Genomic DNA, 15307 nt, shown 5'->3' with positions numbered 1-15307 from the left:
GCAAGAGATTGACAAATCTGCTTGATCTGTTGAGACGTTTTTAGCTGTTCTTGCTTTGAAACTCATAGACATGAAAGTTATTTTTATTAAAAATGCCATGTTCATGGAACTTGTTAAAGGGAGTAGAATTTAAAATTAGTAAACTGACTGATACTTTATATTTGCTGCTTCAACGTTGCTTCCTATTTCTGTCCTTATATTGACAGAACCTGCAAATCAAAGTGTGATAGAAATGACCACATGTATAGAGAAGTATCTCTAGGGTAGATCAGGGCAATCAAGATCTCTGGAGTACACCATGGGACAAGTCCTGGGCGAGTATATTGTATCTGCATCACCACTCTACCTCTCCATCTACGTGCACACAAGCTGCATTGGAGCTTTTTGTGTCCCAACAGAGGCAGCAGGAGGAACTACTCTTCTTCCCTGAGTTTATACCCAAGTAGTGGTAATCTTCACTGGGAAGGGTTTTTACACCTACTTTCTTTGAAGCACCTACCTATGGACAGTTGCTGGCCCTCACAACCCCTGGACATCACCAGTAACTGAAGTAGCCTCTTGTCTCCTGCATGTGTGTAGTTGTTTACCCTTGTCACTCCTCCTCTGCCCTTGATGCTCAGCTGGGCTTGTTTGCAAACCAATTATATGTTTTGTCATGTAGTAATAGCACCTTCTGTACATTAAACTGTATCCCAGATTTCATAGGAGAGTGCTTTTGCTGTTGGTTTTAGAAATCCACTCCTGAGATAACTCCTACTCAAGAAGCTGCTTTGAAAATATGCTGAAAAATTGCCTTTGCTGATCAAGTACACCCAGCTGTGGTTTAACTTAAAAATGTATCTTGGTACAAAGATTGCATTCTCTGCACTTTTGGAACTCCATCTTGGAGACCCTTTCGCACCTTCATCAAGCAGTGGATTGTCACAGAAGCATCTCTGAATGATGATGTGTTTCATGGAGCAGCCCTGCAGCACATTTTTGCCAGAGCAGGCAGAGTTCCTCTTCAGGACTACTCACAAAGGGCGCAGTTTGGCATGAGGCTGGAGGTGCTGAGATTCTTGGAATGTTCTGTGAAGAAACATAGATGCTTCAGATTGAGTTAACAGGAGTGGTCTTATTTAGGTGCTTTAACTCATTTTACAGAAACCAAAATACTCATTTCAGTGCCAAGTTTTTATAGAAGGACTACATTTGTTTCATGCCCTGCTGAGAGATGCTGGCAGGAGCTATTATCAAAGACTCCTTTTCCCCTTAGTCATTTAATAGTAGCAGCTTCTCTTTTATTCTGTGCTCTCTGAGAGCAGAATAGGAAGTGATAATCTCCTTGGAATACAGCAGACACCTGTTTGATAAGTGGTAATTGCATTATTCCTGGAGGATTATCACAGTGGTGCTTGTTTCTTTGTAATGAAGCTCCACTATTACAAGCAGAGCAGGACTTCACTAGAAGATACATATTCCAGGTAAGAGAAACAGAAGATAGGAAACAATAATCCTTTTTAGAAGCTCATTTTTAGAAGTCAGTAACACAGTGTTTTCAAGAGCTAACATTGCAAAAATCCAATTCCTCAGAAAATGATATCCATGAAGAAGAGGCAGCATAAAAATCCTATCAGTGTTTGAACCATTTGTTGGAAGCAGTTCTGCTAGCACAACTGCTTGAACTGTGCCAAGGAATTATATAGTGCTGGAAGCATATCCAGGCACTTCTCTGTTTGCCATCCAAAGCGTTGTACAATGTTGTGAAGTAAATGGCATCCCACCATAGACCAGAAACGTGCCAAGTATTTGGCTGATACCCTTTGTGAATGCAAAGCAGTTCCCGAGGTGTATCTGTGAATATCTCTGGGCAATATGTGATGTGGATGAATTGTTGTTAATTTATACTGTTTATTATTTTACTTGTTTCTGAGCTTAAAACCCTGTTAATTGTTTTTGTGTCTCTTTTGAATAGCAAAATAATAAGTGGTTTGAGATCAGACTTAGTAAAAACAATTATTATACTGTATTCTATGGCAGTTACATAGTTACTTAAAAAATACCAGAAATCTAACAGATACTGTGTTTCAACATAGAAGCTAGCAAATAAAACAGGATGATTTTGAAGAAAGGAAATACAGGAAGACAGGTTAACTCGGTTGAGTGTTTTTGCAGTTGTTATGAGTCTGAATCCATGTTAAGTGCAGTTTAATTTTGCATGTTAGAGTATCAAAAGTAAGAGTACACAGTACCACAAAACACTATAACCAGACTTCAGAGCTTGTGGTTGTCCACAAGATGGACGAGTGGACACTGGCCCTTTCCTGTGTTTTCAGGTGCTAGAGGGGTTCTTGTCCTTTTTTTTATTGGCCTTTTCTTTTCTTTACCTTGATCCTTATCTCATTTGGCAAAATAAAATGGATGAATGCTTTGTCTCCTGGTATTTGTTGGCACCAAAGACAGTCTCTCTTTAGCTTAGGAAAGGTTGGGAATCCCAGTTTTATCTATGAATAACACTGTTAGTTGTAATTTATCTTGTTTTAGTGAGAGAATTGGTTTTTTTAGTTCCAGAAACCTTCAGGAATGTACAGTGAGTTATGACCTGTTCCCAGGCATGTGTGTTTTATAGATCAGTTCACACAGGTGTACTTATTAATAAACTCACTGAACCAATTTACATGCATAAGTTTTAACTACTGAGTAATTAGTGAAAGCATTGCTGAGGAACTGGAAATTTGGGAAATGTGTCATTATTTGCATATCAGTATAAAGCAATTACTAAATTAAAGAGTGCACGTTGTGACAAACATGAAGCTCCTTTACTGTTGCTTTGTCAGTGCACATTAACATCAACTTGATGTGAAAGCCTGGCTTTCTCTGCATGAACTAAAAATCCTAAGGCAGAAGTACACAATGAATCGCCCAGAGTTTGGAGGCTAGCATGCTGAATTGCCTTGGGGTTCAGACTGAGTAAAGAAAAAACTCATGTAAAAGACCATTGAGAAAACGTATCAGTGGAAATTAATTAACTCAAGATCCACAATTAGCCTCATGGTCTATACTTAACTGTGTTCCAGGTCTTTCAGCATTTATTTAATTCTGTTACCCTGTGTTTCAAATAGCTGCAAATGGCTTGGCAGATTTTTCATCCTTTTTAATATTTACAGTTTTTGTCTAAGAAGAAGAATGAGCTCTGTAAGTGATCATGGGTATTTATTTCAGTCTCTCAAGTATATCTCCTTTTTAGCAGAATCTGTTGCATGAGGAAATATTATTTTCTTTTTGTTTCCTTTAAATATATTTGTGGTTTGAAGCAACATTAAGTACTACAGTAGCTGTCTTTCTGCTTTAATTCCTAATTTGCCTAACTAGGCTCAATCAAATGAGAAATAATCAAAACCAGGGATAATTTTCATTCAGCCAGCAAACGAGAGGGGTAGATGCACAGTAACATGGCTGGTGATTAACAGGGGCTGTAGCAAAAATTGGCATGTGTGTTCAACCAGCACACCAGGGCTGGGTGTTCCCAGAGCAGCAGGCACCACTTTTTCTCAAGCTCATAAGGAACTCACAGTGTTTTGTGGAGCTGCCTTTAGAGTGGTTGTTGCTGCAACTCCGGCATCCCTCGCCTGGTGTCTGAAAGACATGAGTGGCCTCCTCGTTGTGCCATGGATCTCCTCCAGCCTCCCACACCATCCTCAGTATGATTCCAGAGCTTCTTCACCACACTTCTGCCTTCAGCACGTGTAAAGATCTGCCAGGACTGTGCCTTCACAATGCAGCAGAATAATATATATACCTTTTATATGCAGCCTTTTTGAATTTCAGAGAATTAACACAGCCATTTTTTAATCCTAATCTAAAGAATTCATCAAATTTTAAAACATGAGTAATAGTTCAGACAACTTTTTTTTTTTCCCTTCAGTTCAGAAGGAAGCTTTTGGCTTCTGTGTTTTAACTCTATAGCATTCCTTTGTGATTTTAAGCTTCATTGTAGTTCAGAGATCTACCATGGGAACATGACTGAAATCCCTGGAATGAATTTCCTACAACCTGTGTTGACAGGTTTAAAGTACGTACTCTGACACTGTTCTTGTGGCTGGATTAGAAACTTTTTTTCAAGTTAAACCTGCGATAAGTAATTGTCACAGCGCACTGGCACAATGCTAATTTGAAGTGACGTGTCCAAACTGGCCTCAGTAACATGAAGAACCCTAACAGGTGTGAGGGGTGGATCTTCCCATGGGCCCTGCTGAACTTCTAACAGGAGAAAAATAGTAGAAAAAGTGAAATGAACCTTGAATAAAGCTGTCAGCAGTAATTATCTCAACACCACTTTGTGAGGAGTTAAAATAAGCATTACTGATTTATAACCTGAACACACTCCATGCTAGAGATTTTTTTTTCATCCAGTTAGTGTTTAAAATGAAATGTTGAATACCTGTCAAGACTTTTTTCTCTTTATGGAGATGCATAATGAAAATGAAGTTATTTTTCAGAGGAAGCTAATTTCAAGGGCTGTCAAATTTTTTTAACTCTTCTGTTCATTTTCGTATTTGTGCAATAGTTTAATAAAACAAACAAACCTCAAGCATACTTGACTGTTTTTCCCAGCTAATGCTATTTGATGTCAAAAGACAAAGTGGTTAATGTGGAATTACATCCACTTTTTATTGTTGTTCAAGGAGGGATAAGGGCTTACATGGCAGTAGATGAGCTTTGGATGTTTGATTTCTTTTTCTTAATATTATGTACTGAACTTGGATAACAATGTCTAGTTGAGCAGTACAGACTGAAGAGAGCCCTTTAGTTCTGGGTAGTAAATCTTTCTGAGTCACTTAACTGCACAGTACAAAAATGCCCTTGTTTCAGTTAACTAAAATAATGTATTTAATAGATTTGTTTTTTGAATTGCAATGTACTTTCATTTTACAGTGGAATACTCTCTCTTTGTTGGTGTGATAACGCTTGTTTTATGTATACAAAGTATTTCAGTATGGATAGAAGTAATTTTACAGTCTTGTTACTACTGGAAGAATACTTACTAACTTTTGAGAAAGAGCAAGCCAAAGGATAAACATTAATTCACAGAAAATCTTTAATCTCTTGAAGCTTTAAGCATTAGTTCTAAACATGAGCATGCAGGAATTCTTAAATCATGTATCACTTTGACTTTGTGAGATTATACACTGAAAGGAAGATAGTTATTTACTGAATAATTATACAGTGACAAGTGATTGGTTTGGCATGTGTTGATCACCTGTTTGTTCCCAAGGAATTCAGTGAGGGTTTGTCTGAGCACAACAAGCTGCCCACGCACTGTTAATAATGATTGGTTAAACACCAGGAACTGCAGCCATGGCAAGAAGAAGCTCGTGTGAAAGCTCTCTCATGTCATAGTGTCATTTTTCTTGAAATGATGAGGCTTTTAATATCCTCAGAACTAGCATGAGTTGCCTGGGAGTCCACCACCTCCTTATTGCATGGATTGGTTTCTCTGCTTAGATCTCCAGCCAGGAAAGAATGTGGAGCCATCTGACAATGTCTGGAGAACTGTAGAAGATTGCCAGAGATCCCATTCTCTTATTTCCCTTGCTTCAATATTCATATGCAAGGACTATGCTGAATGCACTTAGAAACCACAATTTTATTCAACTGTTTGTTTAATGAAAAACTTCTCAGTCTTGTATTTCAAGTGTTAAAACAAAACTTCACTCACTTGCTCTACCTCTCCCTCCTTCCCTGTATACTTGGATTTTTCCTATATACCACATTAATTGCTATATCCTGTCCACCACACAAATAGTCCTTGCTTTTCCTTGCTTCTTCAATCCTGAAAATGATAGGTTGCAAAAGGACCATGGAAATATGAGTGAGCCTCAGTTGTGGAGCAGCCTGACCAATCTTCAAGCAGCAAGAAGAATGACTCATTTTCTAGGTGTTCCAGCTAGATTGGTTTATAATTTGTTTTGTCTTAATACCTTACCTACTGTTGGTGCACTTGGGCTATGAAAGCTTTTGATCCCTAAAATACCTTGTATCCAAATGCAGCTAGTAGTACCATGCACATAGAAATTATGATAGAAAAATTAGGGCAGATATATTCCTTCTCAGAGTTTTTGTTTCTTCTCAAACTTCACATAGTTGTGTTCAAAATGCAACTTCTTTTTTCCTGTATCTTCAAGAAAATCCATCCATCCATCCATCCATCCATCCATCTGATAAATTGCCATTTATCATACTCAGGGAATTAGCTTATGCTATAATAAAAGGTCACATAACAGAATACTAAATATAATACGAAATTTGAAATGCTTGATAATGCTCCTTGCTCACGCCTCTATCCTTACCCCTTCTCTTATCTGATGAGGGGAGAAAAACATCATGGTAATTACTCCAGCGAGAAAAAGGATCAAATTATATGGGAGTGAAATTTTCACAGAGGAGACACCTGCCAGTCATTGAGTATTTTGCTATGGGCACCTCTCTTAGGTTATTCTGAATAATTGGCTGTTGTGAAATGTACTTGGTCATGTTTGTTTCTTTATTCTTAAGCCATGTATCAGTGAGTAAACCACTAAATGGAGAAGGTAAGCAGCTCACATTTTGTGCACAGCTGTCACATGGAGTATTTGAACTGGGATTAGATTTCAGTCTGTAGGTAACACTGCATTCGTGTCTGATTAAGAATGTTTTGTGTGATATATGTGTTACAAACCCCCATGTGTGTACTGCAGCCTGCTAAGCAACCTCTAGTAAGAGCCCTTTTTATGGGAGATTTATGGGGGGAGTCAAGTATCGGAAAACATGCGTTTTATTTTGTACACCAGGATCTTGTTTGCTTACTTTATCTCTGAATATTAAAAGCAGAAAATGGATTTTTTTTGTTTACCTCAGGAGAAAATCATGCTGTAAGAGTTCTCCTATTTAGTTTCCTGTTGAAGCAGATTGTATGCAGCCAAACATGATTCTGTATTAGAAGTGCATCTACTTGAATAATTTGACTGATTCGTAGCAGTGAAGTTATACAGAAATTACATTTCTTTTTATGATCTTTTTACTTTATATTAAAAATCTAGACGGTTTGTCCACTGCAAGGTTTTGGGTTTGGTCAGATCATTCCTGTTGCTTCACTTGCTGTGTGTGAAGAAGTGAAATCTGGCGTCATTGATAGATTCTTCTCCTTTGCATATGGATCAAGTGTTCTCTGAATTTCTGTCTGTTGCTTTGTAAAATTTACAGTTTGACCTTTGAATTTCTGAGAACAAATGATCAAGAATCTCTATGTCCAAAAAAATTATATTAGAGAATATTTTGTCATGGAAAAATACCTCTCCAGTGAGTTGGAAAGAATTTGTCATTTGAGTATCTCAAACAGTAAAATCACCTTGTTACAGAGACACAAAGAGTTTCTCCTTTTCAGTGGTCTTTTAAACAGCCAAAAGCTGTTGTTTTTTTTTAATTGACAAGTACTAGGTAATACAGCTGAAGGGCTCCATTTAATAACTTGCCCTGATTAACAGGTGTCTGTCTGTATGTTCAGATAGATGCATTAATGTACATTAAAAGAAATCAGAGTGCCGACATACTCAAAAACCTGAAAACTCTCATTGCTCTTGTAGCAAACAAAAGGTTAACAAAGAGCACAAAATAAACTAATATTCATACCTTCTGTAAATATTATAACTTATACTTGCTTGTTCTGAATAGTTCTTGTTTACAAAAATCTTTATCTCTTTACAGAGAAGGGATTCCTTAATGGCAAGTATCCTGTGAACAGCACAAGCTTTCAGTAATTGAGGATGAGGAAGAATGTCCAGTTCTTTACAGATTATTGCCTTAAACTGGACACTTTGGGTGTTCCAGCTGTATTCTGTAAGCCATTAGAAAGCTCTTACAGCTTCCTTCACTTTCCTCATTAGGTATGGTTGCCATTCAAATCTCTTTTGAGATGCTGTTTTCCTCCATCAGTGTGTGGCTGAACATGAGGAAGGCCAATTTGTCATATCCAATTACTCCTTACCTGATGCAGTCCACCAAGCTTACAATTTTTGTATCAGCATTTCTCAGTGGAGTGAGTTCTGCAGTTGGAGTTCTCTGCTGGTATCATTCCTTCATGTTCCTTCTACTGTTTATCTTTCTCACATCTTCAGTAACTTGATTAAAGATCTCTGGGCTGGTACAAGAGACTGAGTTTGTTCCTTCATTTGTAATTTCAGAAGTCTGCAAGAGTGGGAGTTAAGTTGTGCCAACAAACTCTTTCTAGAAGATACAAACTTTTGAGATTATGGGCTTGTAGGTTTTTGTATTGTTCTGAGCATGAGATGGCAGCACTCTGGAATTACATGCTCTCAATGATTTCTTTCTCTTCTGCAGACATATTTATATAATGAAATATTTGGAAAAATAGTGGGTTTAGATTGTTCTAAATGATATTTCTAGAAGCTTCTACATAAAAATAATACTTTCTAACATGAAGAATAATTTATTGTTTAAAGCATCTGGTCTCACTCCAGATTTGGCATATATTTCTGGATTAATCTGGAAGGTTGACAAAGAATCCTGCATGTTTGGATCAGAAAAGATGTTGCTTAACTTTATCCCTCGATTGCTAATGTTGGCAATTGAAAAACGAATCATCTCAGACTGAGCATTTACAAATAGTATGTGTCTTAGAGTTGGAAAGCACAAGTGAGCACCAGACTATTTCTTTCCTCTCTAAATTTTTAGATTTTGTATTGATCTTCCTCTTAATAGTTAAAATCTAGTTCAAGTAACCTTTGTGTGCTTTTAGTCCCGGTTGTACCATTAACTTTTTGAATACCAGGGATATTGAATCCTTTCAGTATCTCTGCTGTTTCCTAAAAGGAGACTCTCCTGCTGCCACTCTCCCTGAAATGTTTGAAATCTTGAATTTTATTGTCCTTCTCCTTAAAAGTTACAGGAAGCCAAATAGGAGACTACTTAAATTTTTCAACTAGCACAAGCAGTGTCTACACAGTGTTGGACCTATTGGATCAGGCTCTGGAGTTACTTTTTGCAAGTAATTTTCCTTATTTCTGATTCTGTTTCACTTTCTACCTCATGTACCTTTCAGTTCTGAGACAGTTTGATTTGCACATGTGTATGTTTCTTGCCTAGAAAAACAGAGTAACCTTATTTATTTTTGCTTTAGTGTATTATTTCTTTCATAACATGTATCTAGCTTGTCATTCGTGCATGAGTCTCACATATGCATCTTCCAGTGTCTTTTCTTGTGCATGTGGAAGCCATCCCATTCAAGCTCTTGTACCCACATAGTGGTGATTTTCATGCAAAAAAAGAGAAATCCTGACTGACTTCGGAGTTTTTGCACTGCCAGATGGGCTCACAAAATAGAGAATATGGGTAATCAGGTACTCAGGCTGCAAACCAGCTTTTTCAGTTATGGTGTTGGTATAAAGATTTTGTCCATTTGCATGGGAAGGTGGCTGAAACACAATGATAATTTACTGCAATAATCATGTACTGCATCTCTGTATAGGAGGTGGCAGGGCAGTAGTCAGAAAGAAAAAACTCTCCAAGAGCAGTGTGAGATCTACAGTTCTTTCCACTGAGACACTTCAGTGGGTGCTCCCATCAGTACCTTGGCCTGCATTCCCAGTACTAGGAAAAGGTTTGCTGAGCTGCCTGGAAAACAGTCTTTACTTAGTCTTGGTGTTCTTATGATTTCCAAAATAAAGCTTAAGCTTTTGTGGTGCAAGAGTCTTTCTTTGCAAGAGGACTCTCTATCTTTGAATGAAGACAACTTTATTCTAGAAGAATGTCGATGCTGCTAGTTTATTTTGGAACGCAGGCAGAGCTGCTAATTCTTTTGCAAAAAAAACTTCTCAGAAAGGAAAACAAAAAAGAAAGAAAGAAAAAGCAAAGGGAAGGGTGATTTCTCACACCAGTGTGCACAAACCCCCAACATTCCAGCAACCGTCTGGAGAGTAGGATGAAACAGGCTCTGATGTGGAACCCCTTCTGCTGTTAGCTCGTGTTTGAGAGACGCTTTGACACTATAATATAAGGTTGCAAATTGGAATTGCAACACCCTGCAATTGGGCCAAGTGATGAAGCAGCACAATAACTGCCTGCTTGATCTTACCACTCTCTCTTTAATGTGCACGTAAAAGATACCGGGAGCCTTTCCAGGCATCTGTCGGGGTATTTGATGCTGTGAGAGAGGGAACTGTAGTCTATGTGTGGTTAATGTGTGTGTGTGTGTGTTTCACCAGCATTTTATATAGTGTGCTAACTACAGGGCAAAGTTTCAGGTTTTATAACAGTTGGGTTTTGTTTATTATTGAAAGCTTATAAAAATAATAACTGAAGTGGTGGATTTTTACAGAGAATGCAGTTCTTAGGCTCTTGTCACAGGAGTTTCATACGTAATTGGTCTTGACCTGTATGTCGTCTTTAATATTTCATTTGCTCCAGAGTATTAGAACTCACTTCCTTTAAGACGATTGCTGGGCTTTTTACACAGCTAAACTTCTGTTTAACCTTGCTGTGAGAATGTGACAGTAGGCTAGTTCAGACAGGTTAACATTCATTTGGTAACCAGCCTGCTTAATCAGCCTGCTTCAACCTGCAGCAAATTAAATCTTTGCGAGTTCTAGCAGACAAGTGATAAAGTCGCTCTGAATTATGTATAAAAAATAAATGGGGTATTTTCAGTGCTCATGGCAGTAAATGAAATTTAAGGCTTATGATTTATTCTTGGATTTTTGTTGAGAATGATTGAAATGTATTTTACCTTAATGTTTTTACAGTCCAATTAGGAGTGCGCTATATTTCTGAAATGTATAATGTAAATTTTTAATTCTGTGCCCTGCAAAAATACTAATAAGTTTTACAGGATCTAGGTGTTTTTGTGCCCTCTCTGTGTTTCATCTGAAGGGACCACTAGAAACAGTATTTTAAACATGCAGCCCAGGACTATCCTTCTCCACATCACAGATGATTGCATAGCCTTAAATACTTTGTCAGTGCCAAAAATAATCAACTATCTTTATTTAAGAGCTACTCACATTGTAAAATCAGTCCAGATAGGTCTTAGGTGCTTCTGAAAGTCCTGTTTGTGGTCATCAACCTCACTTCTCCTGGACTGATGTGCTCTTCAGAAGAGGCAGGAGGCTGGGCAGAAGCTTTAAATGCAGGGATGGCATCAGTGGTTCTGGTCTCAGAGTGGACAGTTCTCATTTTTAGGCATTATAATTGGTGCATTTTTAGATGCAGTAGGATCAGATTTTCAAATACTATTGCTGTGTATTTGCAGGCATCATCGTAATTTTGTCTTTCAAATGACACCAAAATTTTTCCATTTCCTGCCTTCATAGTTCTTAAAAATTGAGACTTAGGCTTACAGCAATGGGCAACAGTTTCTGTTGCTGCTGGTTGCTGAACATTCATCCTGTGGACTGTGCTGACTTCAGTGTCGCCAGCACTGTTTGGTTTGTGTGTCTTTGTTCATATGAGGCACATGACATGCACCCTTAACAGTTAAAATGACCAAAAAGGAGATGAAATGTATTTTTTAAGTTGCCAATGTGATTGTGTCTATTGCAATGTCTGCTGGTAAACTGTTCTTTCAAAATAGTATTTTTTTCAAGATGACTTAGCTGTTTTTAATTAGTTTTATCAGCACTTACCATCTTCACTTGAACATTTGCTTCTTGATTAGCAATAAAAAATTTACATTTGCATCATCAAAGCATAGCACTGTGAAAGTTGCCATGTATAATAACATTTCAAACTGCAGTACTGATTGAGGAGAAAATAACAATCCAAGGCACTTCTGAGTTTGCAGTTCCATGGAGTTTGTTTTGATACTCTGCATACACCTCGGTAAAACTCAGTTGGTGTTTCCTTGAATATTTTAATATCAGGAATCATTTTAGTTTTTCAGGCTTCTTAATGAGTGTTTAAATAATGCAGTCTTTAGTTTGAATCACTAAATGACTTTAAAACCCCCTCACCCCCAAACTTTATTTGAGACTGTGACTTTAATGAAGGACCACTGCTTGCTTTGCAGATGACTCTAGCTGTGTCGGGACTGACTTTTCCTTGCCATCGACTTACGGTTGGAAGAAGATCTTCACCTGTACAAACAAGGGAACAGTCAGAGGAGGTAAGGACATCATCTTTATTTTACCAGGCTACTCTAGGAAGAAGCAGGGACACCTTCTTATGCAGTGGGCACCATCCCTTCTGTTGTCAAGTGTGTCAATGGAATTGCATCTTAAAATGATCAATTTACAGTTCCTGCAACACAAAATTGTGACAAAGTAAGAAACGGGACAAATGAGTCATTGAAGAAAGAGAGGAAAAACAAAGCAAGCAAATCGCAGCAAAGGATCTGATGGTGGGAGATGAGACCTTAGCTCCTTGCACAAAAATGTTGATTTTTCTCCTTTATATTGGTATGCCAAATACCAATATAAAAGCCACAACTGTGTGGCTTTTCTCACTCTTTCTTGTGCAGGTAGACCAGCTCTGGTACCATTAGATGGAAAACAGCATTAACTTTGGATAAAATTTGCTCAACTATGTGTATGCAGAGAAAGTTCATTCTTTAATCATGCATTTTGTCACATAATATTGCTGCCAACTGGACTTCTGTTAAAAATCACCTCTGATAATGCTGTATAAAATAGTAAAATAAAATGCAGTATATTGTGGTTTTATAGAAATACGTAAGTATTTGTCACTGTGTATGTATTTTGTATTTCACTGCAGGTGTCTGTAATAAGAAGCTTACGGTGGATTTTGGTTTTTATTTTTATACAGCAATGCACTGATGTTCATATGGTTAGTGATAGTGATGGAGATGACTTTGAAGATGCTACTGAGTTTGGAGTTGATGATGGAGAAATGTTTGGAGTAGCATCATCTGCCTTGAGGAAATCGCCAATGAGTAAGAGTTGAGAGCTGATTTATGATTAACTGGAGGTTGTACAGCAGAGGTGAAGGCAGAGAGGTGTCTGCAGAATTAGAAACTGGAAAGTATCTTTTGGTAGGGATGGTAGAATTGTTTGAATGTCATGTCTGATGGATGCATCAAATGAAAATACTGCAGACATAACTGGCAACTGTGAAAGCATCTTCCCGTGGAGGGAAATTTTTAACCTTGCAACTGAGGAATAATAATGTAACTTAAGATTGAAGAGTAAAAATTAAATTCAGAGAAATTGTGATCTCTATGCAAATGCACCTGTAGACAACTGGATCTCCACTTCCCTGTTTTGAAAATTCTACAGATTCTATTTTTGATTGAAGTTTTAGTCATTATGCTAATCAAATTTCTCAGTGATTATTTCCCCTTTTATTATGAAAAGGATTGAGCAGGAGCAGCAGTCAGTTACCTCCTACGTGCAGTTCTTGCATACTCTTTATTTACTTCAGGCTTGCATTAGTGTTACTACCTTAGAAGTTTTTTGGCAGCAAATACATGTAATAATATGGAAAACTTTCTAACATTATGTATAGGAAGGGTTGAGCCTTTCAAGCCTTAGAGTAAGTCCAGAGTGCTAACTCTGAACGAGTGATATATCACATTACACTGTGGATTTTACTGTTTGGAAAACCTGACTATATTCATGAGACTCTCTGGAAATTTCTTGTCTTTCCAAAGGTTTGTAGTTGATAGTCTTTCATGAAATCTGTATGGTCTCTTGGTAACACTTCAGTAAGCTGGGAACATGAAATACCTGTGGAGCAAATGTGTTTGCATATTACAACCTGTTTCCATAAGGTTGCATTTTTCTTTTTTTTTCATTTTTTTAAGTGCCAGAAAATGCTGAAAATGAAGGAGATGCCTTATTACAATTTACAGCAGAGTTTTCTTCAAGGTAAGCGTAGCCTGTTCACTGTGCAGTTCTTATTACAAACTAAGTTGAAGTTAGTAAATAATGATAATATAAATAAACCAAGTGTACATGTTTTCCTGTGGGATTATAGCATATTTAGACATCCTAATCTAATTTATTTTAATTCTAACTTTGCTACTAGAACTGCTTCTGAAATAAAATGATTTCTCAGTCCAAGCTGCAGTGGCTGATTCTTGTCTTAATTATTTTGCTGCTATTTAGTATCATTACTTAATTATGTAAAGGTCCCGAAGGATGAGAAAGACTGGTTGTATTTGATAAGTTTATTATGATATACAGGAACAGAAAAGCTGAAACTGATCAGTATTGAAAAATATATACAGAGTTGCTGTAAGAATTTTCACAATAACAAAGTGGCTGGGTAAATACTGACTTTTAAAAAACATAGAAATTCTCGATTTTTAAAAAACTTTATGCTATCAAATCATGCACTGTTAAACAGTTGCCTGTATCATTGAATAGGTAGAAGCTACTAAGTAATGCAAAGTTAATGTGCCTTCTGTTTTCACTCCTGTGATGAAATGTTCCTTTCTGTGTATGAGATGCATTAATGTGCAATTCAAGAATAGCCTTCAATTAACATTTAAGAATATAATAAAGAGAGGAAATAAGTTGTGACTGAAAAGTTTTATAGAAAATTGTGTAGAACTTAAGGTGTCTACATGTGGAAACAGAATGTTTTTATGATAAAGTTTGTAAGGTAGTAGTTCATTACTTCGAGTTTTTCAATGTCAGAAAACAAATGGATCCTAAATATTTCCCTTCTGTCCTTCAGAAGTGTAATACTTCATCCTTCTAAAGGTTTAGCTGATGCATTCCATTTACAGAATGTATGAAAAGGTACAATATTGAAATGACTTAATTTTGAACTTTTTTATTAATTGGAAATTTTATCTCAAATAGATATGGTGACTGCCATCCTGTTTATTTTATTGGATCATTAGAGGCTGCTTTTCAAGAAGCCTTCTATGGGAAAGCTAGAGATGTAAGTGTGTATTAGAACTACTTTATTTAATATAGTGGGGGAATGGAAATCATCTTAAGCCTTCCATCTTTATTTTAAAAAAGCTGAGCTACATTTTGGAGTTATCTTGGTTTTATTGTTTGGGAAGAGATGCACTTACTCAGTTGACAGAAACACTTACCTTGGTGGTTGCTGAAATTGCAGTGAATAACTGATGCTTTCTAATAATTCAGGCTGTATTTTTACTGGAGTTCTTTAGTTGTCAAAGCTACTCTTTTTCTTTTCCCCTCCTCCCTTTTCTTCCTGAAGTAATGGTGTCCTAGCACCAGATAACACTGCCTGCAAGTCTTGTGGTTGACAAGTTCACTGTTGCGTGTTGGTAACTCCTTTGAAGAATGGCTAATGAAATTGTAAATTTAAATTGAAAGGTCTCTGAAATACAGTGTGGGGT

General features: G+C 37.1%; 1 protein-coding gene across 1 annotated transcript in view; it reads left to right on the top strand.

The window, feature by feature from the left end:
• Nucleotides 1–15307, top strand: part of FAF1 (Fas associated factor 1) — a 151073-nt gene that overhangs the window by 88571 nt on the left and 47195 nt on the right. The window contains exons 9-12 of the mRNA XM_042030662.1: nt 12038–12133; nt 12793–12919; nt 13790–13853; nt 14796–14877. Coding sequence (XP_041886596.1) covers nt 12038–12133; nt 12793–12919; nt 13790–13853; nt 14796–14877 — 369 coding nt within the window. The remainder of the gene's footprint in view (nt 1–12037; nt 12134–12792; nt 12920–13789; nt 13854–14795; nt 14878–15307) is intronic.

This window comes from Corvus kubaryi, unplaced genomic scaffold (genome assembly GCF_017639235.1).
Source record: "Corvus kubaryi isolate FWS band 111438036 unplaced genomic scaffold, C.kubaryi_AGA036_p1.0 37334, whole genome shotgun sequence".
Lineage (NCBI taxonomy): Eukaryota > Metazoa > Chordata > Aves > Passeriformes > Corvidae > Corvus > Corvus kubaryi.
Note: the sequence above shows the minus strand (reverse complement) of the source record. Positions and strands in the feature narration are given on the sequence as shown.